General features: G+C 43.4%; 1 protein-coding gene across 1 annotated transcript in view; it reads right to left on the minus strand.

The window, feature by feature from the left end:
• The window catches only part of PRR14L (proline rich 14 like), a gene marked incomplete at its 3' end in the record, with an annotated part of 54,512 nt that overhangs the window by 8,432 nt on the left and 19,764 nt on the right, over positions 1–26,316 (minus strand). Inside the window, exons 4-7 of the mRNA XM_079717127.1 lie at positions 9,523–14,713; positions 6,133–6,204; positions 5,247–5,418; positions 4,601–4,707 (exon numbers count right to left, since the gene is read on the minus strand). Coding sequence (XP_079573253.1) covers positions 4,601–4,707; positions 5,247–5,418; positions 6,133–6,204; positions 9,523–14,713 — 5,542 coding nt within the window. The remainder of the gene's footprint in view (positions 1–4,600; positions 4,708–5,246; positions 5,419–6,132; positions 6,205–9,522; positions 14,714–26,316) is intronic.

Raw genomic sequence — 26,316 nt, forward strand, 5'->3', positions numbered from 1 at the left:
AAATTGTGTTTTGACTTTGTTTATAGTTGGTTTCTTTTTTTCCCAGCAGAAGTGATAGATTTTTATGACATATATTTTTCAGATTTTTATTTTATGGCTCTGAATTTTGTATTATACTTAACCATTTCCTATAGTTTCTTCAATTATTCTTATGGCTTCATTTGTTTACATTTAAGTCTGATTTTATTTGGAAGATATTCTGGTGAAAGGTCTAAGGTAGAGATCCAGCGTTCCTTCTTCTTCTTTTTAATATTTATTTATTTATTTTGGTTGCGCCAGGTCTTAGTTGGGGCATGTGGACTCTTAGTTGCGGCATGAAGGATCTAGTTCCTGGACCAGGGATCAAACCCATGTCTCCTGCAGTGGAAGCGCACAGTCTTACCCACTGGACCACCAGGGAAGTCCCCCAGCTTTATTACTCCTAGAATGGCCACCCAGCTGTCCCAGCAGCATTTTACTGAATAGTCCATCTTTTCACCACTGATTTGAGGGGACACCTTTGTCACATACTAAATTTCTCTATGTATTTGTGTCGAATTATGGACTTTGTTTTACCAATTTGTATATTTATGCTCTGGCAACATACTGTTTTAATTACTGAGACTTGACAATATATTTTAAGATCTCTTAAGACTAGTACTCTTATTTCACTCCTTTTCTGAATTTTCCAGGCTATTGCTTCTTCATTTCTATAATTGTGTTAAATACATGCCTTTCCATTTATTCATATCTCTTCCTAAAAGAACAGTTCTTGGTCAAGTGAATGTGTTTAAATTTTTATTGTTTACTGGAATGTACCAGTTATCTAATTACTGCTTCTCAGCTCAGAATGCGCCCTCAGTACCTGCTCTGTGACAATGGCATCTTGGACGCCTAATGCATTTCTTCTTCACAGTGAGTTGGTACTGAGCTTCAGCAGAAGGAGGCACTGGAGGAGCAAAGGAGCTTTTCTTCTTGCTCCTGCCACGTGGCCCATCATGGGTGCACGTGTACTGGGATGTCTGGGGCGGGGCCGGATGGGGACAGTTGCCCCAGCTGTATAGCCAGAGCGTGGAGCACCACCCCCCAATGCCCCTGCAGCACTAGCCTGGTGACCACCACACCACAGATGGGGCATTCGGGGACTGAAGCCCATAGTGAGACCCCAACATCCTGAGGGTTGTTTCCCGTGACTCTCCTGGAGCAAACGCCACATGCCCCAGGCCACGCACCTGCAGCAGCACCCTGACACCCCGGGTGCCTGCCCTCCAGCCTCAGCTCATGCCCTGGAAGGCTGTTGTTGTTGTTTCCTCCTCACCCAGCTCTGGCGTTAGCAACCTGGCCATCCGATGGGCTGCAACCACACCTTTTCCAACAAAGTCAGACTCCAATCTGGGGGAGAGGGCCCCCTTCTCCCTTGGCCCTAGGATGCCCTTCAGAATTCTCGGTACACCTTAACAGTTACTCTCCTGTTATACTTCAATACTTTAAACTTCCCCTGTTTAAAATACTGTGTGGTTTCCGTCTCCTGACTGGACCTAGACTAATAACATGATACTAAGGTAAAAGCCCTAAGGTTTTGCTAGACCAGGGGTCCTCACACCAGTGTACTAGAAGACTTTCCACAGACACACTGAAACCCAGCTCTAGGGTAATCAATCTCCCGATCTTTAATCTCCTGCACGTGACACACCTGAGAAGTGTCCTTACACTCATGTAAACGTCTCCATTCCCACAAATTCTTTTTTTTTTGGCTACGCCACACGGCATGCAGGATCTTAGTTCCCCAATCAGTGATCAAACTCACGCCCTCTGCAGTGGAAGCACAGTCTTAACCACTGGACCGCCAGGGAAGTCCCCTCACAAATTCTTTTAGAACAGCCCCTATCCACCCTGAGTTCTACTTTGGTATCAGAATAAAATCACTGATCTCACTAGGCCCTCCTCAGATATTAATGAAATCACTGTAAACCTGTCTTGGACGTGTCTTTCCCCACCCTACGCACAGTTCCGCTAAGAGAAGAGTGGCTTTAGCGAGAGGGGACTCAGCCTAATTTCAGATATGGTGTGGAATGGGGCTGTCAGAGGGACTTTGCCTCACTCACCTCCTGACTATCATCAAACAATGCCTACTTAAGAAAGAGAGCTTCAAACACCAAAAATAGCTTGGTCATGTATTTAACTGTACACAATGTCTTTTCAAACTATTCTCAACTCTCATGCACAGTCTGTTATCACTTAGAAGAACATTAATCAAATCATATAAGGAAATATTTAAGTCAATTATTCAATCTTCATCTTACAAAATATTATAACTTCTACTTCCTGTTAACAACAAAAATTATATGAGCTGCCATGCCAATTGGTTTGCAGTGATACACTTTTCTCCTACATTAAATATTGAAGCAATCATGAGATTTATATAAATTAATGGATTTATTTCTGATTTTTTACATCATTCTTAATTGTTCCTAAAAGTCTAATAATAACAGAGTTTTATTCGTGCATGTATACACATTTACTGAAGCAATATCATGCTTTCTAACATACTCCTCACTTCATAATTTATTATTTTAGCTATAAATTACATTGCTTTATTACAAATTCAGAAATGGGAAATTCTTATACATAACTTTAATTTTGACTTACGGCTTTTAGAAATCTACGTTACAAGAAGCGTTCCATAATTTATTTTTCAATGGTCTGTATGATTTTCTTGAAGGTAAATATTAACATATTTACTGTTTCATACCCACAGATATGGAGGGGAGGCTGTATTCATTGTACCAGGTCATTTTATATAAGAGACTTGAGCATCCGTGGATTTTGGTATCGGGGGGTCTCCTGGAACCAATTCCCCGAGGATACTGAGGGATGACTATATTATAATTGGAAAGCAGAAAAGTTAGGAAGTAAGAATGATTTGGCCAATGGGTTTCAATAATAAAACCTGCCTTCGCCAAATAAGTTGTATGTCAAAAATTTTCCATAAATTTAATGCCCTAAATCAGCACCTTCAAAGTGTCTATACAAAAGTGTATTTGAAGTAATAAAAGCATTTTACCAAGATGTCTTAGGTAAAGATTTATTGAAGATCTTTTATTTTTCAACCCTTTCATTATATAGGATTAAATAAAGTGCCCCTAAGTGCAAAAGTAACATAGAATTCTTAGGTATCTGAAACTGGTCAGATCCTCTCGGTGCACGTCCCATAAACTGAGCCACTTCTGGCCTCCAAAGTCTGGGTGACAGAACCCGAGTGAGTCAGCACTTTTTGATTCTTTGCTTTCAAAAAAGATGAGGTGATAAATCATTAAATTTGATTTGTTGATAGATCACTCTGTGATTTTTTGATATTACTTGACAGAAGTTGAAAGGATTGAATGTCATTGTTCTATTAAAACTCTTTCCACTCCCAACTACCTATCTTTATTAATAAGGCTTTCCAGAACTTCTATCTACGTAAAAATTCAAGAGAGAATACCATGATTCTGAACCCTATTTCATTCTAGTAAAAAGTACTATTCAACCCAGGATATCTGAAATACTTTAAAAATTTCTCTTGAAAAGACATGGTAGGATGATCAATAAAAGAACTGTAGGATAAAAACACAACACGTTAAGATAAGAACCACGTGGGAAAAGTGGAACGTAAATCATAGTAACAGTTAACTATCGCATTTGTGTTGTGTGAAGCAATAAAATAGATACAGTGCACATTTTTTTCTCAACTGGACTGTACAGCAATCTTAAGTGTTGGGAATTCTTACTCACATTCTACAGGTAAGTCCTTGAAGCTCAGGAAGGTGAAATAACTTACCTTGGGTTAATCAAGGGACACAGGCTTCCATTTGCTGATGAGAAATTAAGGAGTGAAATCCATCACAAGAAAACATAACTCTGGAGATCTTTTAAAAATGTTTATATCTTCATAGTGTCTGTGTAATATACATCATCCCCAAACTGGAGTTATGTCAAATACACAATTTGGAATCACGCCCAACCAGTACATAATTTAGTAATCTTTTTCTTTCCACTTCACTTTATAGGAATTAGCAATCAGCTCTGTCATAAAAATCTTTAGAATCCCAATTTTTAAAGGCTATACTATGGACCATAACATGGATCTAGCATTTTCTTGGGGAAAAAAAAAAAAAAAAAAGACATCTTTCCTTCATGATGTGTAGGTCCCTTCCCAGTTTTGTGCACAGAATGTTGTGAGCCTGGGCTGTGGGGTCGAGTAAGACCTATGAGAGACAGGAACCACCTGTTCTGTCATGAGCGACGCTCTGGCCTAACACAGATTTCTCAGCTACTGAGCCTTGGCACCGTCACCTAAACCTGGGGACGACAGCTGTGCCTACCTTCCAGCACCCTTGGAGGATGAACTGGGACTGTGTACACAGAACGACAGCACCCGGCATAGAGAGCTCAGGAAAAGTGATCGAGAACGCGTTCAAATATCCCTGCACACAAATCTCTGGCCACAGTACCGACGAATTCTTTTGGATAAATTCCTAGAAGTATAACAAAAGCTCAGAGTATATGATCATTCAAAAGGTCATCGTATTCTGCCAACTTCCAAAAAAGTGCACACATGCATGTTAGAGAAGGTGCTCACCTTTTGGGTCGAGGAAGGCCCATGGGGGTAAGGTTAGGGTCTGGCTTAGGAATGGTTTTCCGGATGCGAATCTGTGAGACCTTCTTTGGCCTCTTCTCCGGCTCAGTCTATTTTTAAGAAGAAGAAAGATGGTCAGGTTGTAAGACATTCTAAATATACGAAGTCCCCTTTCCTGACACCCACTGCATTGCTTCCTCAGTGTACAGATGACTTCAGGAAGTAGTTTATGACAAAGCTCCCACCCCCCGCCGCCCCCACTCCTGCCAACAGCATTTTCAGCAACCGCCCCCTTTATGTTACTGTACATGCAGTTCAGATACTGAGATTATCAACATGGAAATTTGAAACTGTTGGAGACAGCAGATACTGCAAAATTGAAGCACACCATTGTTCACTCGTCTCTGAATGCATGAAGCTTCTCGCTCTGTGGTTCGGTTCTCTAAACACTGTTAAATGTGTCATCAAGAGAAAAGGGTCTGGAAGGTGACGAGGAAGAAGAGGTTCAAGGTATCCTTTAGTGTCTTGCTAACCTCCCGTACTCAGCTGAAGCTAAAGGTGGCAGCAAACAGACTCAGGGGCCCATCTGTATCTGTCACATCATCTGTGGTGCCACTGCCACCTGACCCCACCAGCACTTTAAATTTACCTCTTTCTGTTCTGGGGGGCTGCTCTGCGGTCGGGGGCACGGGGCTGTCACACCATCCAGCTCATCAAATCCAGGAACCGGGAACTCGGAGGCTGAAAGCAGGAGCTTGCTGACAGCTGAGTCTGTTACCAAGCGAGACTTTGGTACCAAGGCAGGAAATGGAGGCTCTAGCCTAGCACCACGGAGAGAGAGACAGAGAAGAACGACATGGGACGGGTTCACCTTCTATGTCAGCATATTCGTCTTAACATCCAGACAAGAGCTGAATGACGTTCCCAGTAAACCTGTCCTCTTGTCACTTCTGGACACACCTGTGTCTATACATGTCAAAAACGACGAGAATGTGGTCAATCCACTTCACTGTGATGGAATAACGAACGAGGAAGATGCAGTGAATAAGGAAAAACGTAAAGAGGAACAGGTTTTTTGTGGGAAGAAGACATTTAGTGAACTAACAAATGGATTGTGCTCAGACGACATCAATCCCATCCGGGCACTGAAATCGGCTAAACGACCAAGAAGTATCTTGAGGGGACTTGTGGTACAATGCGCTGGCTAGGGATTTTGACGTTTTTTTCATAAATGGGATTGATCACCCAACTTTAGTTACACAGGGTGAACCTCAGATTGTTCATCCGAGAGATGCAGATCAGGCTTAGAAGGAGAACAAGAGGTCAGAATTACACCATGCCCGACCCACACCAGCCGCCAGTGCACTCATCCCCCACTTCTTTCTCCCTCTCCCTCCCTCCCTCCCTCCCTCCCTTCCTCTCTCTCTCTCTCTCTCTCTCTCTCTCTCTCACACACACACACACACACACACACACACACACACACACACTGCAAACTACAAGCCCTCACGTGCCAGGCGCCACTGGAGCCTCACCTCACATGACTGCCGCTGGTGCTGTAAGCAGCTTCCAGGCCCGGAAGAGGCACGGACGGTAACGCAGCGTGGCTGAAGTGGAGCAAAAGTACAAGAGAGGCAGGTTAGGGCAGCAGGATGGCAGGAGAGGCTCTGGTGTACCGTGGGTTTGGAAGGATGCTCCATCAGAGCCCAAGGAAGACGAGAAGTGTCGGTCACCCAGGAAGACGAAAACCTCCCTCCCAGGCATGAGAATTACATGTACGTGCCCATCACTGGAATGGAGGCAGGCTGACAGGAGGATTATATTCTAACTTAAATGGAAAGAAGGCAGAGAGAGATATACAGAGGACAGTAAGAGAAAGGAGGAGGAGAAGAATACCCTTTACCTTATACCTTTTAATCAAGTTGTTGAACATGTATGTTAAAGTTTTTAAAAAGTAATTTAAAGATAAAAATACACTCCTCAGTTCTGTATTAACTGTATTAAAATAAAATCTGCCAATTTCTATAAACTTACAAAAAATTGTGAAGAAACCTTATTTTCTTTAAAGCCGAGTTCCACGTAAAACATGGCCATGTAGATGAAAACTGTTCACAGGGCTAGTTCCTTTATAATTAAGCTTTGATTTTTATAGATGAAAAATGGTATTAATCACTCATAGATACATTAATATGCATTGCTGGAGAGCTTTTGGTACCCCTCAAAGTAAAGCTTGTATCCATTTCTACTGAATTTAGACACAGTACAGGTTTAATTAATCAGATGTTTATATAGTGACCATATAATCCATCTCCTTTGGGAAGTTAGAGAAATTTGTTCAATGGCTGAAACACAGATAATTTAGATTGTTAGAGAGTTTAGCACCAATCTGGAATACTGGGAAAGGGGCTGACCAAATCAGAGGCCTCATCTGGGTCTAGCTCAGCTGACACAGCAACCAGCTAAGTGACCCAAGTTAGAAAAAACCATGTGCCTCAGTCTCATCATCTATTAAAAAAAGGCAAAAAAGATGCTTGTTTGACCCATATTATGGAGTGCTGGAGGATGAGGTTCAAATGAGAAAACCCTGTGGAAACATAAATTAATTTAATCTTGGTTAAGTCTTGCTTTCTGGGGCTCCCCAATTTATCACGCTTAATATTTCTAAGTGTGTCTACAAACACAGCAAACCTCTAAGCTCTAAGCCAAGGATATATATGATGTTAAGGCACTTTTAGAGCCAATGAGAAAAAAAGTTCCCACAAACACCACCCCTACCACTTCAATTAAAAAAATAGGGACTTCCCTGGTGGTGCAGTGGTTAAGAATCTGCCTGTCAACAATGCAGGGGACACGGGTTTGATCCCTGGTCCAGGAGGGTCCAACATGCCGCATAGCAAGTGGGCCTGTGCACCACAACTACTGAGCCTGCGAGCCACAACTACTGAGCCCGCATGCCACAACTACTGAAGCCCGTGCACCTAGAGCCCGTGCTCCACAACAAGAGAGGCCACCGCAATGAGAGGGCTGCGCACCGCAACAAGGAATGGCCCCTGCTCGCCGCAACTAGAAAAAGCCTGCGTGCAGCAACAAGGACCCAATGCAGCCAAAAATAAATAAAATTTAAAAAAAAATTAAATCTTTAAAATACAGGGACTTCCCTGGTGGCGCAGTGGTTAAGAATCCGCCTGCCAATGCAGGGGACATGGGTTCGATCCCTGGTCCGGGAAGATCCCACACGCCACGGAGCAACAAAGCCCGTGCGCCACAACTACCAAGCCTGCGCTCTAGAGTCCGTGAGCCACAACTACTGAGCCCACATGCCACAACTACTGAAGCCCACGTACCTACAGCCTGTGCTCTGCAACAAGAGAAGCCACCGCAATGAGAAGCCCGCACACCGCAACGAAGAATAGCCCCCGCTCGCTGCAACTAAAGAAAGCCCGCGTGCAGCAACAAAGACCCAATGCAGCCAAAAATAAGTAAATAAATAAATTAAAAAATAAAATAAAATAAAATACATATACACACACACACACATATATATAATTAAATTAAAAGTAAACTAAAAAATAAAATAAATGAAATGTCAGATACAGGATCTAAGGGAGAGAGAAAATATTCCCCACCAGAAAACAGAAAAGTCAGGTGGGAAAGAGTTCTGGAAGAGGGAAAAGGGTCATATGGTCATTCACCTTCACAGGGTGAAATGAATAACTACCCTCCATGCTACCTTAGGACTGGACATAGTTTAGAGAAGATAACATGATTTAAAACTGAGTGTTACAGACACAGAGCAGAGTTTGTTGTAGAGGCAAACAAACTATGCAACAGAAGCAGTGCACCATCATTTAAGACAATTTGATTCATCATGTTGTACTTTTATGGCTGCCTGATAAGAAGTGAACATTTTCCTGTTTACCTACAGGACAAGAACTCACAATCAGCCACATTCAGGTTCTGGGGTGCCTTTCTGAAGCTCTTTTATTTAGTTTTCTGCTAAGATGCTGGGTAACTTCACAGTATGCCCCAGAAGCTTTTCAATGACAGAATGATTTTGCATGAGAGACTCTGCCCAGACACACAAACAACAAGGCCTCTCCCAGGCCATTTGGAATTTTAAGGCTTTTTTGGTGTTGAAGTTTTAAACTACAGCAATGATAAGGGCAAACCAAATAATGTTTAAAGTTTCTGTTTATCCAGAGGATTATAAATAGGAGGATTTCTCTATTATGTCTAAAGCAGATCTTTAGGGATGTAACTCCCAAATTCTTTTTCTTCTCTCATTTCCTATTAGAAGGTAAAATGATATTGGTGAAATTATTTTCAACTATTCTCAGTGGTTAAACCACAAGAACTCTTTTCCAGTTCACTTAAAATTCTATAAATTCTATAGCTATAATATGTAAATGCCAATCTCTGAAGCTTCTCTGCTCCAGAAAGAAACACAGAGGTTCCTAAACTAGACTTGGTGATGCCTATGTAATTAATTAGTTTATTTAAAAAGTATTTCTTCTGTATCCTTTACACACTAACCACTGAGTTAGGTGCAGGCTGTTATAATACCTTGTGAACAAGTAATAGTTACAAGTCACAAGTCACTACTTATAGTAATGGGATATGTTCTTTGCAAGGTGAGGGCAAGAGGAGAAAAGGAGAGATTCAAGATTTAATGGTTCACAGAATTAAATGGACAGAACAAAGGAAGGTATAAAATAAAGGGTTCTGCAAGAAATCTAGATCCTTCAGGAAAATTAGAGGGGGCTACACTTCAGAATTACTGCTGCATGTTCTTAGCAGAGATTTGGCAATAAGCAGGAAATGCAGACACAGACTCTGAGCCCTGCATTTTCAGGAGCGCCCTTTCCTCTCCCCAATGGTAGGATGCAAACATGGGACTTCAGCAAAGAACAGGGGATGGATTTTACCTGCTCATGGTGCCCAGAGGTGGCTGCCGCTTGCCGTGAGAGGAATCAAGAGCAGAGATTTCGAAGGGGCAGGCAGAAGGCCCGTGCTGGCTCCAAATGGACAGTACTCGGCCCACCGAGTAGGGCAGAGAACAGAAGACCTTGTCTGCTATGGAGGTGGGAGACCGTAACCCTTTCAGACCCTGGGTAAACTGGGTCAGGAAGAGCCTCTGCATGGTGGGCATGTGGCTGGAGCAGCTCCGTTTTTTCGTCCAGATTCGGTAACATCCCGGGGAACAAAGTGCTAGGAGTGTGTGAAGGCCAAGCACGGAGCAGCCCGCTCTGGTCTGGACTATGGCGGTGGCTCCATGGTCTTGGAGAGGAACTGGAGGCTGCAGTGGAGGCTGGGTGTCTCCTTGACAGTAGAGGCCAGGGTCTTCCCTGAACGTGGCCACCCCAGGGCAGTCGTGGGCCAAGAAGAAAGAGAAGGTCCACTTGGGAGGTGAAGACGGGCACCGGCGGGCCTCTCCTAAGGCGAGCCTCGCGGGTGCACAGTGCTCGGGAAAAGTCCTTGGGGACTCGGTCCCGCACTCGGAGCCCGACTTCACGTGAAAGGATATTGGGAAGATTTCGGAACCAAACAACAGGGATGGCATCTTGTTGCTCAAATCTATGAAGCTCATTTTGATGGCTTCGAGCGAATAAAGCGTCAAGGGTTTACTGTTAGGCCTCCTGTCCCAATCACTACGTGCCAACCATGGATTCAGCTGTGTTGTGCTGTAGGAAAACCCATCCAGGAGCCTTTTGTATCTGAGCCGCTTGTAGCTTTTAGCCACTGGAAGAAGGTCAGAGGAACACCGCCGATACCGTAGCTTCTGGGTCTTTGTGGCCGGGGCCAGTCTGGAGGCAAGGATGGACAGCTTGCTGAATAAGGCTGATTCTTTGGTAGGCTTCCGAACATTCAGGCTATGCAAGGGCTGGCTTGGAGTGGCCTTCTGCTTTGGTACGTGGCTAACAAGGCTCCTGGCAGGGGCTGTTTCAGGTTCCGGTTGCGTGGGTGCAGACACAGCATGTGAACTGAGAAATCTGTGTGCGTTTGTGGGGATAGTTTCAGAGGAGCTCTTTAAAAATGCAGAATTTCTGATTTTACTTATTTTCCTCCCCGTGTTGACTAGCTCCTGGAAGGAAACTTTCTTACACGTTCGGTGGGGCTGCTTCTTTAAGGGAAGCACTCCTTTCTGATGTGAAGTGTTCCCAAAGGCACCATGTAGTTCATCACGCCCAGTGGAGATGGGGTCTTGTGCTTTCTGGGGGGCATCACGGAGGTAAGGGCCTGCGCACGACTCAATGTCCTTTTTTGATGGGCGACACAAGCTTTCCTCCTTTGGGTCTTTCAGCTTCTGAAACCCTGCAGCAGTGTTGGCTGTGGCTGGCTTTGCTAGGGTGATTTCTTTCACCACGGTGGGCTCAGCTTTGCAATCCTTAGATTGGCTCTTACTTTGCGCCTCATCTGACAACATATTAGATGATGTGCATCGTTCCAAAGCTGAATGTGCTTCTTTTTGATGCATCTGTTCCTCTTCCTTATAGTCCAAAACCTTCTGGCTCTGTTGGTCCTCAGCATCACGCGGCATCCTCGGGGGGTTAAGATGGGTCTGAGACACCCGGCTCATGTTATCACCATGAACACCTTCTCTGACAGTCATCTCTTCGAACTCCTCCACAGCAGGAAACTGACCCCGTGGTCCCCTCTGGTGTTCTGCAGTTTCTTCTCTTTTCACTTCGGTTTCTGTTTCCATCGTCAAAGGCAAACTTTCCGCAATGAGGGCTGTGCTGCTTTCTTCGCTAGGATTACTCTTATCCCTTGGTGCTCTTCCTTTCATCTCAGGCAGGACCATGCAGTCCTTTACATTCTCACAGGGCATTTCACCATCTTTTGGTTTAAAAAAGTTTTTCAGGTCAGTTTCCTCACTATTCATAACTGTTTCTGATTTTTCTTGAGAAAACGGATGCAAAGGAATTATCTCAGTGGATTTCAGGCTTCCCGGGGGAACAGAGTTCTCATCTTGGTGTCCAGAAGATGTCAGCTCTTCTGAGGAAATTCCAATGGCATTTCCCTTGTCGTGCTCGGAATTTATTTCTAGTCTTGATCCTTCAATCATTCCTTGCGTTTCTCTCAGAGATCCTTCTTTAGCTTGCTGTTCAAGATGAATATAATTTAAAGACACATTTATTCTATCCAATACTCTTACATTTGGTTTATGATCTGCCACAGACCCTGTCTCAGGGGCACAAGAGTCTGGACACACTTCCATTTCACAGTCTTGTAACAATCTGCATACTTTCTCTTCACGTGATTTTTTAATTTCGAGAGAGTCTGCTGTCGAGGAAGTAGCATCTTGGGAATCTGAATCCTGGTTGATCCTTCCCATAAATGCAGCAATAGGCTCTCCCCTTTGTGACAGCACACTCCTTGAGGTTTCCTGTAACGCTGGCCCATCCTGCCTTGCACCCCCATCAAGAGTACTAGATGCCCTTATGTCCAGAACGCCTTCTGTGCCCTTATCACTACAGCCTGTGGAGACCATGTCTGCCATACCGTCTATGGGCTCCTCACAACCAGAAATCCTTTCAAAGGTCCCTTTCTTCAGGCTTCCACCAGATGATGAGCCTGAACCGACTGGCAGATCCTTCAGGCTGTGGTTCACCTCTCCATTAGGCTCTGCGACCACCTCTCTCTGGTCACTGCCTAGTGTCTCCTTAGCTGGGTTATCTTCACTTCTGCATTCAGGGTTATCTTCACTTCTGCATTCATTGGATCTGTTTGGGTTACTCTGGCAGCCGAGGGCTTCATCTGCCTTCTGCTCAGGAGTTTCAGCTGCTTGGTTCATGTTTTTAACAGCGGAGAACGTAACAGTAGGAAGCTGGTCCAACAATTTTTCAGGACTTGGAATGTTTGCAGGTTGGTTTAATTCCTGTGCAGCACAATCACAGATGTTATGTTTACACAACACAGTCTCTTTGGGTGTGTCCTGTTCTTTTTCTTCTAGCCCTTCCTCACTGGGATGGATGTGACAGGTGGTGTGGATGGTCCTGTTTGGAGCTTCACTATTTAACATGCTTGCCGTCATTTCGTTTCTGATCTTACCTCCTGGAAGGCTGCCTTCAGTTTCTCCCCCATCTGGCTCACTTTCCGCCGATGTACAACTCACTTTATGGATGCAACTTTCCACAGAGGCTTCTCTCCCTTGGGGGCGGTGATCACTGTGCTGAAATGCATTTTCATACTTGGTTATCCGACAGTTCTCAACTCCCAGGATGGTTTCGCTGGGCTCCAGGGCAGCACGGGCAGAACACGCGCTCTCCTCTGGGACGTTTTTTCTTACACAAGGGCAGCTAAAGAGATACTGAGATGGAATGCTTTGACATTCCATGGCAGAGACCTCTCGAGGCAAGCCTGCTGCTTCTTCCTGATTTGAGAGAAGTCTGGAATGCAGACCTTCTTCTGCTCCTGAATCAGCTGTTTCAGTTTTTCTTTCTAGGCTTTCTGATTTGCTGTTTAAGGTGGGATTGTTTGAAGAGGCACCACAGGTTTTGTCACCTGGTGGAGAGATGTCTTTCATTTTTGTCTTTACAGGAACAGTCTGGGTACCAGCAGTGACATCTGCTCCATCCTCTGACGGATGGTGCTGGCTCCGTCGGGAGCCCTCGCTCTCTGCTACAGGCATCTCTTTGTCAGTTGGCAACTTCGCATGGTTTTGAGAATTAAGGGACACTTGATTTAAAACACATTCACTTCCTATTTTGTTTACAGCTAGTTCGTTGGCATAAGGAAGTTCATTCACCTCCCATGCAGCGCTCTGTTTATCTAAATGGGGACCATCGCCCTGGGAGTTCTGTACAGCTATTTCTGACTCAGGTCTGTCATCAAATTCTAGGGCTGGCAGTAACGGAGCAATGTCTTTCTTGGGTTTCAACACCTCATTTATAGAACTTATCTGGTCCTCTGGCGTTAAACTCACAGGGGGTTTTCTTTCAATCAGAAATCCGTCATGTGATGCTTCATTTAACTGGGTGCTGCCTTCCAGATTTCTCTGGGTGCTAACTAAGGAGTTAGAGTCTTTACTGTAAATCTTTTCACTTAACATACCGGGCTCTATAGTGGTTGTCTGTTCTGGCTCTTCAATCTGCATCGAGAAGGAAAAATGGTTCTCTTTAGAGTGTGTGCCTGGATGGCTTATATTAGCAAAAGTTCCTCTATGGTCCTCATGTTTTGCCAAGTTATCTTGAATGTCTAAAGTGATTTTTAAATCATTTTTTTTAAACATTATTTCCGTGGCTTCAGTAAAAGAATTGGGCATTAAAGAACTAGAGCAGTCTGTATGGATACTGCCTTGAGTGCAGTAGTGATCGTGGATATTTTCTTTGGGGAAGTCAACAGCATCTTTTTTTCCAGAATAGTGACCACTAGCATCCTCTTCTGCTTGCCTGGCATTAACAAGAAACAGTTCCTCTGTTTCACTCCTGGGGTTCAAAGGCTGTTCATTTTCTTCTCTAGAAGCCAAGGTCTTGCTTTGATCGTCCCCATCAAAACAGGAACTGTCTGTCTTTTTAGCAGATCCCTTTGGCAAGCTATCACCATCAAAACCACACTCTTCTGAGGATGTTGTTCTGGATTCTGGACCAGACAAACATGATGTGAAATGTGAAACTTCAGAATTTTCTTCTAAGGGCTCTACAATAACCACCTTTCTCATGGCTTTGGGACTACCACGTGCAGAACTGTGTCTCTCACTATGGTGGCCAGGAACCTGTTGGCGATTGTCATCTGCTTCACAGACAAGGTTTAATGTATACAACTCTTCCTTTCCATTGTCCACTTTGGAAATGGCACTCTTCCCTGGTAACAATGACAACCAAGGAGGACAGGTTTTTAGTTCTTCACAACCTTTTTCTTTAGTTGCTTCTATTAATCCAGGGTCCACAGAGTTTAAAGGCTCTAGGGAAACTAACGTGCTAGTCTCTGAAACCTCACCACTGGTCATGATTTTGTCTATTTCTGGGTATCCGCTGCACCCAGCCGAGAGACCTTTACTTACATGGCCATTCTCGTGTCCTTCATTATTATCCGTCTTAGTCCCACTGACCTTCATACCTTGTACTTCCTCAGTAGATTTTAGCAGAGTTTCAGCTGTAATTTGTACATTTCCTTCTGCACAAGAGAAAGAAATCCAAATCGATATGTACTCATTAAAACAAACCATTTGCTATATCATACATTTAATCATGCACCAAACGGCAGTAACAAAAAAGATCCAACTCACAAAGAGAATTGCAAAGTTAGTGTTACAATACCATTGGCTTTGTTCTTCTCTGCAAAATATGACAGAGGGCCAAAAGAGTACCTGGAAGAAACAGGTTATTTTGAACAAATGCCTTTCTTTAAATGTTACTTACTTAAATGCACTTACCTAGCTGGACAAATGAATATAATGGGGAGACATATGTCTAATTCAAATCTTAGGAAGCTTCCATCCTAAAGCATTAGTAAAGTAGACTCACAATAAAATAGCTTATATTACTAAATGACCATCCTCTTAATACTTGAATAAACAATAGATAAAATTATCTCTTTGACAAAGAACAGTTATACATAAAACCTATGTAAAAGAGATTAATCTTTAAGTTAAATATTAGTCTTGAACCCAATTACCTGCAATACTTGCCTCCCTACAGGACTGGTCATTAGTTGGTAATTATTGAAGGTGAGTGATAGGTACACAGCGGTTTAATACATTCTCCTTTCCACTGCTGAGTAAATGTGAAATTTTCCGTTATGAAACGTTAAAAAACAAACAAAAAACCTTTCTAAGCAGAATATAAACACAATTCATAAAGGAGTTTACTGCACAGTTTCTCTGAAATTCTAGGCACACGATGTAATATAAAGAAGTTCCCCAAACGTGCTAATCTACAAAAGACTTTTCATCCTTCTCTCTTTACAGAAAACAAACCCGAAGCTATTCACATTAACGTAAATGTAAATGTGTATATGCATGTACGTATGCATGCATGTACATAACAGGACACCTGCATTAAGCAGATAAAGCAAAATGCAAATCCATCTACAGATCTAATTCCCACTAGAACATAAGCTCCACGAGAGGAAGGATCATGTTTGTTTTAGTCTCTCCACCTCCCTACTGTCTAGCATAATACCTGGTATGTAATAGCACTCAATAAATATTTGTGGAGTTAATAAATGACTACAGTTGGGTGACATCAGCAAATGCTATTAATAATGTCTTCCTAGGGCTTCCCTGGCCATTTCTTAACTAGTTCTGAGAGCAGCAATTTTGAGAGAAAGAGCAGTGACTCTGAAGGCAAGCCAGCTGGGCTCTGTGATGTCACCCACCTCTCCTTTGTAAAAAGTCTCCTTTGTAAAAAGAGGGTTAAGGGGATTAAATTAAATGATACATATAAAATACCACCTGGGGGCTTCCCTGGTGGCGCAGTGGTTGAGAGTCCGCCTGCCGATGCAGGGGACACGGGTTCGTGCCCCGGTCCGGGAAGATCCCACATGCCGCGGAGCAGCTGGGCCCGTGAGCCATGGCCACTGAGCCTGTGCGTACGGAGCCTGTGCTCCGCAACGGGAGAGGCCACAACAGTGAGAGGACCGCGTACTGCAAAAAAAAAAAACCCACCTGGTACAGTGCCCGCCATATATAGGAAAAGTGTTTTTCCTTTGTTCTGCTCTCTCTGATTCTTATTTTACTGAATCTGAGAATAGTTTAAATGATAAACTTAATAACTAGGCTAGAACACAGCATTTAGAAATACCCAGAGTCACCAAATACTAGATACGTAAATGCGTGCTGCATTCCATAAGTGTGCAAAGCTACCAATCACTGACAAAAGGCAGCCTTGAAATCCTAATAGTCCACAGAGTATTTATCTTTGAAACTGGCCCACTTTCCATATCATAGCAGACAATTCTAACCTATTCATGAATTTCTGAGCAAAATATTCCAAATGGTTTTACTATGTCTCTCTGCTGGATGCAGCAGCATTCATGAAACTGGTCATGTATATTCTGGCCCCTCCCCCACTCCCCTCTCTGTTCCAGCACCACACTAGTCCTATCCCTCACTATACCTACTCAGGAAAACACTAAAACTCTTCATCCAACCCCAAACCATTTACTGTGCAAGGCACTTAAGGGAAGATTCGCACTTAGAGCCCCCACCTGCTGGAAGACCGCCTGTTTTCCACATGTCCAGTCTTAGTGGGGAAGCCGGGGAAGAGCCACTTCCAAGGTGGTGAGCAGAGGGGCGGGTGGGGAAGAGGGGTTGTGGACAGCACGAAAGCAAAATGATACTCTGCCCAATCTTTTGGCTTGTTTTTAATCACATTTATTGTGAAATCACAAAGAACTTTAAAGGAGCCTTTAAGAAAGTTTTCTATTTATTAGTAAGCTTTCAAAAGGCAGTGGAACACTGACCTGGGTCCTCATCTGTAATGTGGGAGAAAAAGAGTATCCACATCACAGGACTTGTAAAGATTAGATAAGTCGGTGACCTGTCCGTTACTTCTGACAGGTAAAACTGTCAGAAGTGCCAGACGGAGTCCACGCTTAGTGAGTGCAAACCACTCCCCTGGAACTTCACTCCCTTGCACAACATCTCTATCAAAGCCTCTGTAAGGCTGTTTCTCAATTATGTGTCTCATTTATCAGCTCCATGAGACTGGAGGTATGTGAGGGCAGAAACTGGGTCTTAATGATTGCTGTGTACTCAGTACCCGACCGTGAACCTGGAGACTGGCAGGTACATATAGATGTTAGCAGAATGAAGAATTAAACGAGGGAAGGTGTTGGAAGTATTAGGTAGGTACACTGGAGGGTGAAATGTGTATTCTGTGAGGTATGTGCCCATTTAAGAAGCACAGGAGTTTCATGACCTCAGCTGAAGATCCTGGATTTGTAGTTCTATGATAACTGCTTAAATGGTGCTTGTGCTCTCAGAAATTGACAAACATCCTAAAACTCGTATGAAAATGCAACGGACACATAACACTCAAAACAATCTTGAAGAACAAAGCTGGTAGACTCATACTTCCTGCTTTCAAAATTTAACTACAGGGCTTCCCTGGTGGCGCAGTGGTTGAGAGTCCGCCTGCCGATGCAGGGGACACGGGTTCGTGCCCCGGTCCGGGAAGATCCCACATGCCGCGGAGCGGCTGGGCCCGTGAGCCATGGCCACTGAGCCTGCGTGTCCGGAGCCTGTGCCCCGCAACGGGAGAGGCCACAACAGTGAGAGGCCCGCATACCGCAAAAAACAAACAAACAAAAAATCAATGCAGCAGAACCCCGAGCCAAGAAGCTAACTCTAACATTTATAGTCAGTCAACTGATTTCTGACAAAGGGACCAAAAAGAATACCTTTCCAACAAATGGTCCTAGAAAAAGTGGATATCCACATGCAAAAGAATAAATTTGAACCCTAGCTCACATCACACAAAATAATCCACTCAAAGTTGATCATAAACTTAAATGTAAGAGCTGAAACTATAAAACTCTTACAAGAAAAACACAAGAGTAAATCTTCATGACCTTGGGTTAGGTAATGATTTCTTTCTTTCTTTTATTAAAATTTAATTATTTATTTTTATTTTTGGCTGCCTTGGGTCTTGTTGCTGCATGCGGGCTTTTCTCTAGTTGCGGCGATTCGCGGGCTTCTCATTGGGTAGCTTCTCTCGTTGCAGAGCATGGGCTCTAGGCGCGCAGGCTTCAGTAGTTGTGGCACTCGGACTCAGTAGTTGTGGCTCAAGGGCTCTAGAGCACAGGCTCAGTAGTTATGGCGCACGGGCTTAGTTGCTCCGCAGCATGTGGGATCTTCCCAGACCAGGGCTCGAATCCGTGTCCCCTGCATTGGCAGGCAGATTCTTAACCACTGCGCCACCAGGGAAGTCCCAGGTAATGATTTCTTAGCTAAGAAAGCAAAAGCACAAGTGATTAAGAAAAGGAAGACTGATAAGCTGGACTCCATCGAAACTAAAAACTTTTTATACTTGAAACTAAAATAATATTGTAAATCAACTAGACCTCAATTTTTTTTTATTAGTTTCTGCTTTATAACAAAGTGAATCAGTCATACATATACATCTGTTCCCACATCCCTTCCCTCATGCATCTCCCTCCCTCCCACCCTCCCCATCCCACCCCTCCAGACAGTCACAAAGCACCCAGCTGATCTCCCTGTGCTCTGCGGCTGCTTCCCACTATCTATCTACCTTACGTTTGGTAGTGTATATATGTCCATGCCTCTCTTTCGCTTTGGCACAGCTTACCCTTCCCCCTCCCCATATCCTCAAGTCCATTCTCAAGTAGGTCTGTGTCTTTATTTCTGTCTTACCCCTATGTTCTTCATGACATTTTTTTTTCTTAAATTCCATATATATGAGTCAGCATACAGTATTTGTCTTTCTCTTTCTGACTTACTTCACTCTGTATGACAGACTCTAGGTCCATCCACCTCATTACAAATAGCTCAATTTCATTTCTTTTTATGGCTGAGTAATATTCCATTGTATATATGTGCCACATCTTCTTTACCCATTCATCCGATGATGGACACTTAGGTTGTTTCCAGCTCCGGGCTATTGTAAATAGGGCTGCTATGAACATTTTGGTACATGTCTCTTTTTGAATTATGATTTTCTCAGGGTATATGCCCAGTAGTGGGATTGCTGGGTCATATGGTAGTTCTATTTGTAGTTTTTTAAGGAACCTCCATACCGTTCTCCATAGTGGCTGTACCAATTCACATTCCCACCAGCAGTGCAAGAGGGTTCCCTTTTTTCCACACCCTCTCCAGCATTTACTGTTTCTAGATTTTTTGATGATGGCCATTCTGACTGGTGTGAGATGATATCTCATTGTAGTTTTGATTTGCATTTCTCTAATGAGTAAAGATGTTGAGCATCCTTTCATGTGTTTGTTGGCAGTCTGTATATCTTCTGTGGAGAAATGTCTATTTAGGTCTTCTGCCCATTTTTGGATTGGGTTGTTTGTTTTTTTGCTATTGAGCTGCATGAGCTGCTTATAAATTTTGGAGATTAATCCTTTGTCAGTTGCTTCATTTGCAAATATTTTCTCCCATTCTGAGGGTTGTCTTTTGTAGACCTCAATTTTTTTTTAAAAAAGTTAAATTAATCAATTAAAAAAACAAAACTAAAAACTTTTGTGCTTTTTAAACATTTTTTTTAAATTAAAAATCAATTTTTGGCCGTGCCATGTGGCATGTGGGATCTTAATTCCTCGACCAAGGATCGAACCCGTACCCCCTGCAGTGGAATTGCAATCTTAACCACTGGATTGCCAGGGAAGTCCCAAAACTTTTGTGCTTCTAAGGACAACATCAAGAAGCAAAAAGATAAACCAGGGCTTCCCTGGTGGTGCAGTGGTTGAGAGTCCGCCTGCCGATGCAGGGGACACGGGTTCGTGCCCCGGTCTGGGAAGATCCCACATGCCGCGGAGCGGTTGGGCCCGTGAGCCATGGCCGTTGAGCCTGCGCGTCCGGAGCCTGTGCTCCGCAATGGGAGAGGCCACAACAGTGAGAGGCCCACGTACAGCAAAAAAAAAAAAAAAAAAAAAGATAAACCACTGGTGGGGTGAAAATATTTGCAAATCATCCATCTGATAAGGGATTTGTACTTAATATATATAAAGAAGTCTTACAACTAAACAATAAAAAGACAAAAAGCCTAATTCAAAAATAGGCAGAGGGAGCAGAGTTCCCCATTTCTCAAGTGTTGTCTGTACATAGTGACTTCCTTCCAAAGAGGACAGTATGGAAAGGGGGAGGGGGAGTAACCTTACGAACACCACTTCACGTTTATAGTAAGTACCCGTGATATGTGATGAAAATGGCACCTTACCTGTGTGAGTTTCCTCTCCCAAACCCACAAATAACCCTAGTCTTAATGAGAAAAACATCCGACAAACCCCAATGGAGAGGCATTCTACAATACACTCGACCAGCATTCTTCAAAACTCTCAGCGTCACCAAAAATAAGAAAGCGTGAGAAACCATCATAGCCAAGAGGAGCTTAAGGGGTTAAGAGGACTAAATGTGAGGTGGGTTCCTAGATGGGACCCTAGAACAAAAAAAGGACATTAGGGAAAAACTAAGGGAATTGGAATGAACTATGAACTGTATAACAACACTGTTTCATGAGCTGTAACAAATATACAATACTGATATGTTAACAATAGGGGAAACGGGGTTGGGGGGGGCGGGCGTTGGAGGGCATGGGGTGGGGAGTGAAGGTTGGGATGGAAACCCTCTGTGTCATCTGCTCAATTTCTCTGTAAATCCTACACTGCTTTACAAATAAAATTATTAATTTTTTAAAAAAGAAAAACAAAAGGGAAAAGGACTTGAATAAGCTTTTTCCCAAAGACATAGGAATGGTAATAGGCACATAAGAAGATGCTCAACATCATTAGTCATAAGAGAAATGAAGATCAAAACCACAATGAGATGTCAATTCACACCCATTAAAATGGCTATTATTCAACGGAAACAAAAGATAACTGTTGGGGGCTTCCCTGGTGGCACAGTGGTTAAGAATCCGCCTGCCAATGCAGGGGACACAGGTTCAAGCCCTGGTCTGGAAAGATCCCACATGCCGCAGAGCAGCTAAGCCCATGCACCACAACTACTGAGCCCACATGGCACAACTACTGAAGCCCGTGCGCCTGGAGCCTGTGCTCCACAACAAGAGAAGCCACTGCAATGAGAAGCCCGCACATCACACGGAATAGTAGCCCCCGCTCGCCACAACTAGAGAAAGCTCGTGTGCAGTAATGAAGACCCGATGCAGCCAAAAATAAATAAAATATAACTGATAAAGGATGTGGAGAATTGGAACATTTTGGGAATTCCCTGGTAGTCCAGTGGTTAGGACTCAGCACTTTCACCGCTGGGGCCCGGGTTCGATCCCTAGTCGGGGAACTAAGATCCTGCAAGTTGCGGGATGCAGCCAAAACAAAACAAAAACAAAAAGATCATATGTTGTAAGGTCTCATTTATACAGTGTCCAGAACAGTCATATCTACAGAGACACAAGCAGATTAGCGACTGGAGGAGACTGGAGGTATGTGGGGATGGGGAATGACTGCTAACAGGTACAAAGTTTCTTTGGGAAGTGATAAAATTTAAATTATTGAAGTGTACACTTTAAATGGGTGAAAATTATTGTCTATAAATTATATCTCCATGAAATTGTTTTATTAAAAAGTGCTCATACTCCAATTATAATAAAAGTTACATCAGAAAACTCAGACACCTTTTTGGTGTTATCTCCAAATGACCCTAATTCAGGATAGACACGGTGGAGGGTTGACAAAGATTCAATAGCATTTCCATGACAACCTTTTCCTGGATCAAAATTTAAGTGGCTAGACATGGAAACTAAATATGACGTAAGTTTTGGTTTATCCTGCATCTTGTTCTTGGAAAGATGTGCAATGGGTTAGCAATGTTGAAATGCCTTATAAAAGGAAGCTCTCTGTTGGAGGTTCACAAAGGCTGCCTACTGGTGAAAGGAATGCGGCAGACAGCCCTACAAGTTCCGTCACCTCCTATGCTTGTACTGACCACTGGACACCTGGCTTTCTGAATTCCAGATAAGTCAACAAACAATGAGATAGCATTCAACTCCTCACCTGGAACTCTTATATATTGCTGGTGGGAATAAAAAAGGGTGCAACCACCCTGGAAAACAGTTTGGTAATTTCTTGTAAAATTAAACACATACTTCCCAAATGACCCAGCAGTCCCAAGCCTAGGTATTTGCCCAGGTGAAATGACAACTCAAGTTCACACAAAAACTTGTACGAGGGACTTCCCTGGTGGTCCAGTGGGTAAGGCTCCATGCTCCCAATGCAGGGGGCCCGGGTTCGATCCCTGGCCAGGGAACTAGATCCTGCATGCATGCTGCAACTAAGAAGTCTGCATGCCACAACTAAGACCCAGCACAGCCAAAATAAACTATAAATAAATAAATAAATAAATAAATAAATAAATAAATAAATGAAAGTAAATTAAAAAAAAAAAAAACTTGTATGAAAGCGTTTACTGCAGCATTATGCATAATTACCAAAACTGGAAACAACTCAAATTTCCCTCGAATGAGAAGTAGATAAATCGTGATACAACTAGACGACAGGATACCTTTCAGATGTAAGAAGCAATGAGCTACGATATACACAGCACTGTGGATTAATTGTAAATGCACTACACTAAATGAACAAAGTCAGGCTCATAGGCTTCCCCCGCATGATTACGTGTATATGGCATTCTAGAAAAGTCAAAACGATAGGGAAATAACATGGATAAGTGGTTGCCAAGGGCTGGGGGTGGCAAGGACAGACTATAAAAGGGGCCTGCAAGAGACTGGTGCGTGATGGAAATGTTCTATTTCTTGATTGTGCTGGTACAGCTGTGATTACACAATTGTATGCTTGTCAAAACTCACAGAACCATATGCACACCCAAAAAAAGGGTGAATTTCAGTATATGTAAGTCATACCTTAATTTTTTTTAAAATGAAAAAAAAAATTAGTTCCCCAAATGTCTACACCTCCTCCTTGTAGCCTATTAAATGGGTGTGGTACTGGCTCATTTTTCAACTTTCCACTCCCCAAAATGTAAATTATAGGAGGATAATGACATAAACAGGGAATACAAAACATGAGATAGTAATTCCCAATTATACAAACAGATCAGTAAACTCCAAGAATCTGGATGCATATACCACCTAAGGGCTTTATTGATAGGTTCATTCCATCTCCTTAAAATGCTTAATTTATTCACATAATAGAAATAGAGGCTATGAAAAGATTGTTTCAACTTTAGTTATTCTAAATAATTTAAACTATTTGGTTCCAAAAATTATATAAGGTAGCTTTTCCCTCCTTGATGTTTTCACCTCTGCATCAAAGTTTATTTCCTCAATGCTCTTCCAATTTCTGGTGACCCTACTATTTCAGAGGATTCCCACATAAGCCTTAACAGAGACTGTTACTATGGGAACTAAGTCTCACAGTAATTAGTGGGAACTAATATTTGTATTTTTCCAGGAGCCCATTCCATCTTTCTTATGCAACCTTCCCAATCAAGCCCAGTTACAAGGAAAAAAAAATTGATAACATTAGTTTTATAAAATATTGAACAGAAAATTATGGTGAAACAGCCAGGTTAACACTCAGAACAGCAGGAAGGGAGAGGCACAGTCAGAGGGCCTGACGGGACATTCTTCCCTTGTGAAATGGCCTCTTGACTACCACCCAGCACTGGTCCCCATGCCCGCTTCTCTCAGATCTGCCTTACGGCAATCAAGAAATGGGCAATGCATCTTCCCTGGTGGTGCGGTGGTTGGGAGTCCGCCTGCCGATGCAGGGGACACGGGTTTGTGCCCCGGTCCAGGAGGATCCCACATGCCGCGGAGCGGCTGGGCCTGTGAGCCATGGCCACTGGGCCTGCGCATCCGGAGCCTGTGCTCCGTAACGGGAGAGGCTGCAGCGGTGAGAGGCCCGCGTACCACAAAAAAAAAAAAAAAAGAAGAAGAAAAAAAAAAGAAATGGGGAATGATATGCAAAATAGCATTCTACAAATTAAAGACTCCTTTTGGTTAACACAAAGGTCCTTTTTATTAAAGAGTCAATCGTGTTCTCATTTTACCTCACTGAACCACAGCAGACAGAACGACTGTAAAGAGCCTCAAAAGCCTGGAAGCCCATGTGAACCTGGGAGTGTGCTGTGAACGGGACATTTATAGAGAGAAGGAAAAACAACACAGAGAAGGGAGCTGCACCAGAGTCACTTACTAGATAGCTCAGTACGGGGGACCCAAATTCACCCCTCAGCAAATTTATAAATTATTACAGAACACTGACCTCAGAGGTGCCCCCATTTCAGAATAATCAAAACTTAGTATAAACAAAACTATGTACAGCAATTTGCACAGTGCTCAACAGTACAAACGCTCACAACAAAGGTAGCAAGGATCCATTAGATTTCCATCAGGAAAACTTAAAATATCTAATATGCCCAGAGCTAGGAGCTACAGTCCGGGGCAGAGTGAAAATTTTGGCCGCTGGGGCCCCTGGAGAGACAGTACAACCAGGTTTCCAAGAAACATCATTTACTTCTCAATTCTATAGTAAATGGTAAGTTAGTAAATGTTTGACCTTGACCTTGGCAAAGCAAGCTGAAATGCTGGTCACACGACAGTAGAGCATGTGCATCTGTTTAACTCAAATCCGTGGTGGCAGCTACATGGCCTGCTTGCACTCCCAAGGCTCAATTCCTGTGGAGACCTGCCTGCTTAGAACCCTCCTTTCTGCCTGGCCATGCCTGCCTGGGACACTGGACAGCCGAGCTGGTTCCCGCAGGTGTAACACAGGGCCAGCTTGCAAGGTTCTCGGGGGCTGCATGGAAGAATGTCTCACAGTCGGGCACTAGGCCATCGCTGCTAGAAGTCAGGCAGAGCTGCCATTTCCAGGCTCCCCCACATCAACCTAAGAACCTTCCCTATGGCTTGGGAGGAAAACAATTTCCTTTTACCAATTTAAGACACTAAAGAAGAATGGCATTCGCACAGGAAGAAAAGTGCCACAGAGCAGTTTATCTGAGAACACTTTTCAGAAGAGCTCAACTTATCCAGGTCCAGTGGGGACCAGCTTTTTAGGTGGAGAGAACCCAGGTAAGTCTGAGAATGCAGATTTCATCATAGAAAATAACTCTGGTTCTCTTGTTTAAAAGGTCCATTCAGTGGTTAAATGAAAGTAGTTAAATGTAGTTCATAACATACAGTGAATTTTGTGATAAGATGTGGATGAAAATACACCAACACACCTACGACTCAGTATACCAGTACTGGAGCCCCACTAAAAAGGTCCAGGCGGGGACAGGTGACGGCACTAAACTGCATCCCTAGTAAAGCCCTGAGACTGGGTGAGACATGCACAAAGCGACATTTCTCATCTTCAGAGCTTTACTCTCTACTGGACAGCCAAGGCTTTGAGCCACAGAGAGAATCTCCAGCAGCAGGAAGCAGGGTGATAAACTGGGACAAGCGTCCTTTCTCATAGGGATGGTCTGTGCTTCCTTTTCTGTCCAGGCTGCCAAGAAGCAGAGTCAAATCTGACGTTGTATCACAGTAACAAAATGTTCACACAATTAAACATGTTTGCTTTTTTTTTTTTTTTTTGCAGTTTTGATTATTCTACATTGTTAACCTTAATTATAAAATAGATACACAGACTCCTCGCTAAAGTTACCTAAGATTATTTTCAGCCTGGGGCAGTGGGAGAAGAATCTTGGCTCAGCACTCTCTTCTGGGCCTCAGCTTCTTCCTCAATCAAATCAATCAAATCAAAGGCAGTATCTCAGATGCCCATATTCAACAATGGTTTTGAGGAGTAAACGACGTAACGGAAGTGAGAAACTGTCTGCAAACTCTCAAGGTGACCGGGAGTGGACACGCCGTCCACGAGAACAGAGCAGGATGCCCTGCACGGCCGGCGGTGGTTCCTCCCCGTCCACGTGAACCCTTCCACACAGCAGTGCAGCTTTATAAAGTCAAATGAAAGACTTCACACCAGCATTAAGGTTCAACTCACAGTCAATGGGGACTCATTATAGAAAAAGTGGGAAGCAAACTTTTGTCACAAATGAGGCATCGTTCGATCATACCAGGGGCCTCCGAGTACGTCCGTGGGCAGTGATACCAAGAGCTGCTACAGTG

The sequence above is a fragment of the Hyperoodon ampullatus genome, assembly GCF_949752795.1.
Source record: "Hyperoodon ampullatus genome assembly, chromosome: 13".
Lineage (NCBI taxonomy): Eukaryota > Metazoa > Chordata > Mammalia > Artiodactyla > Ziphiidae > Hyperoodon > Hyperoodon ampullatus.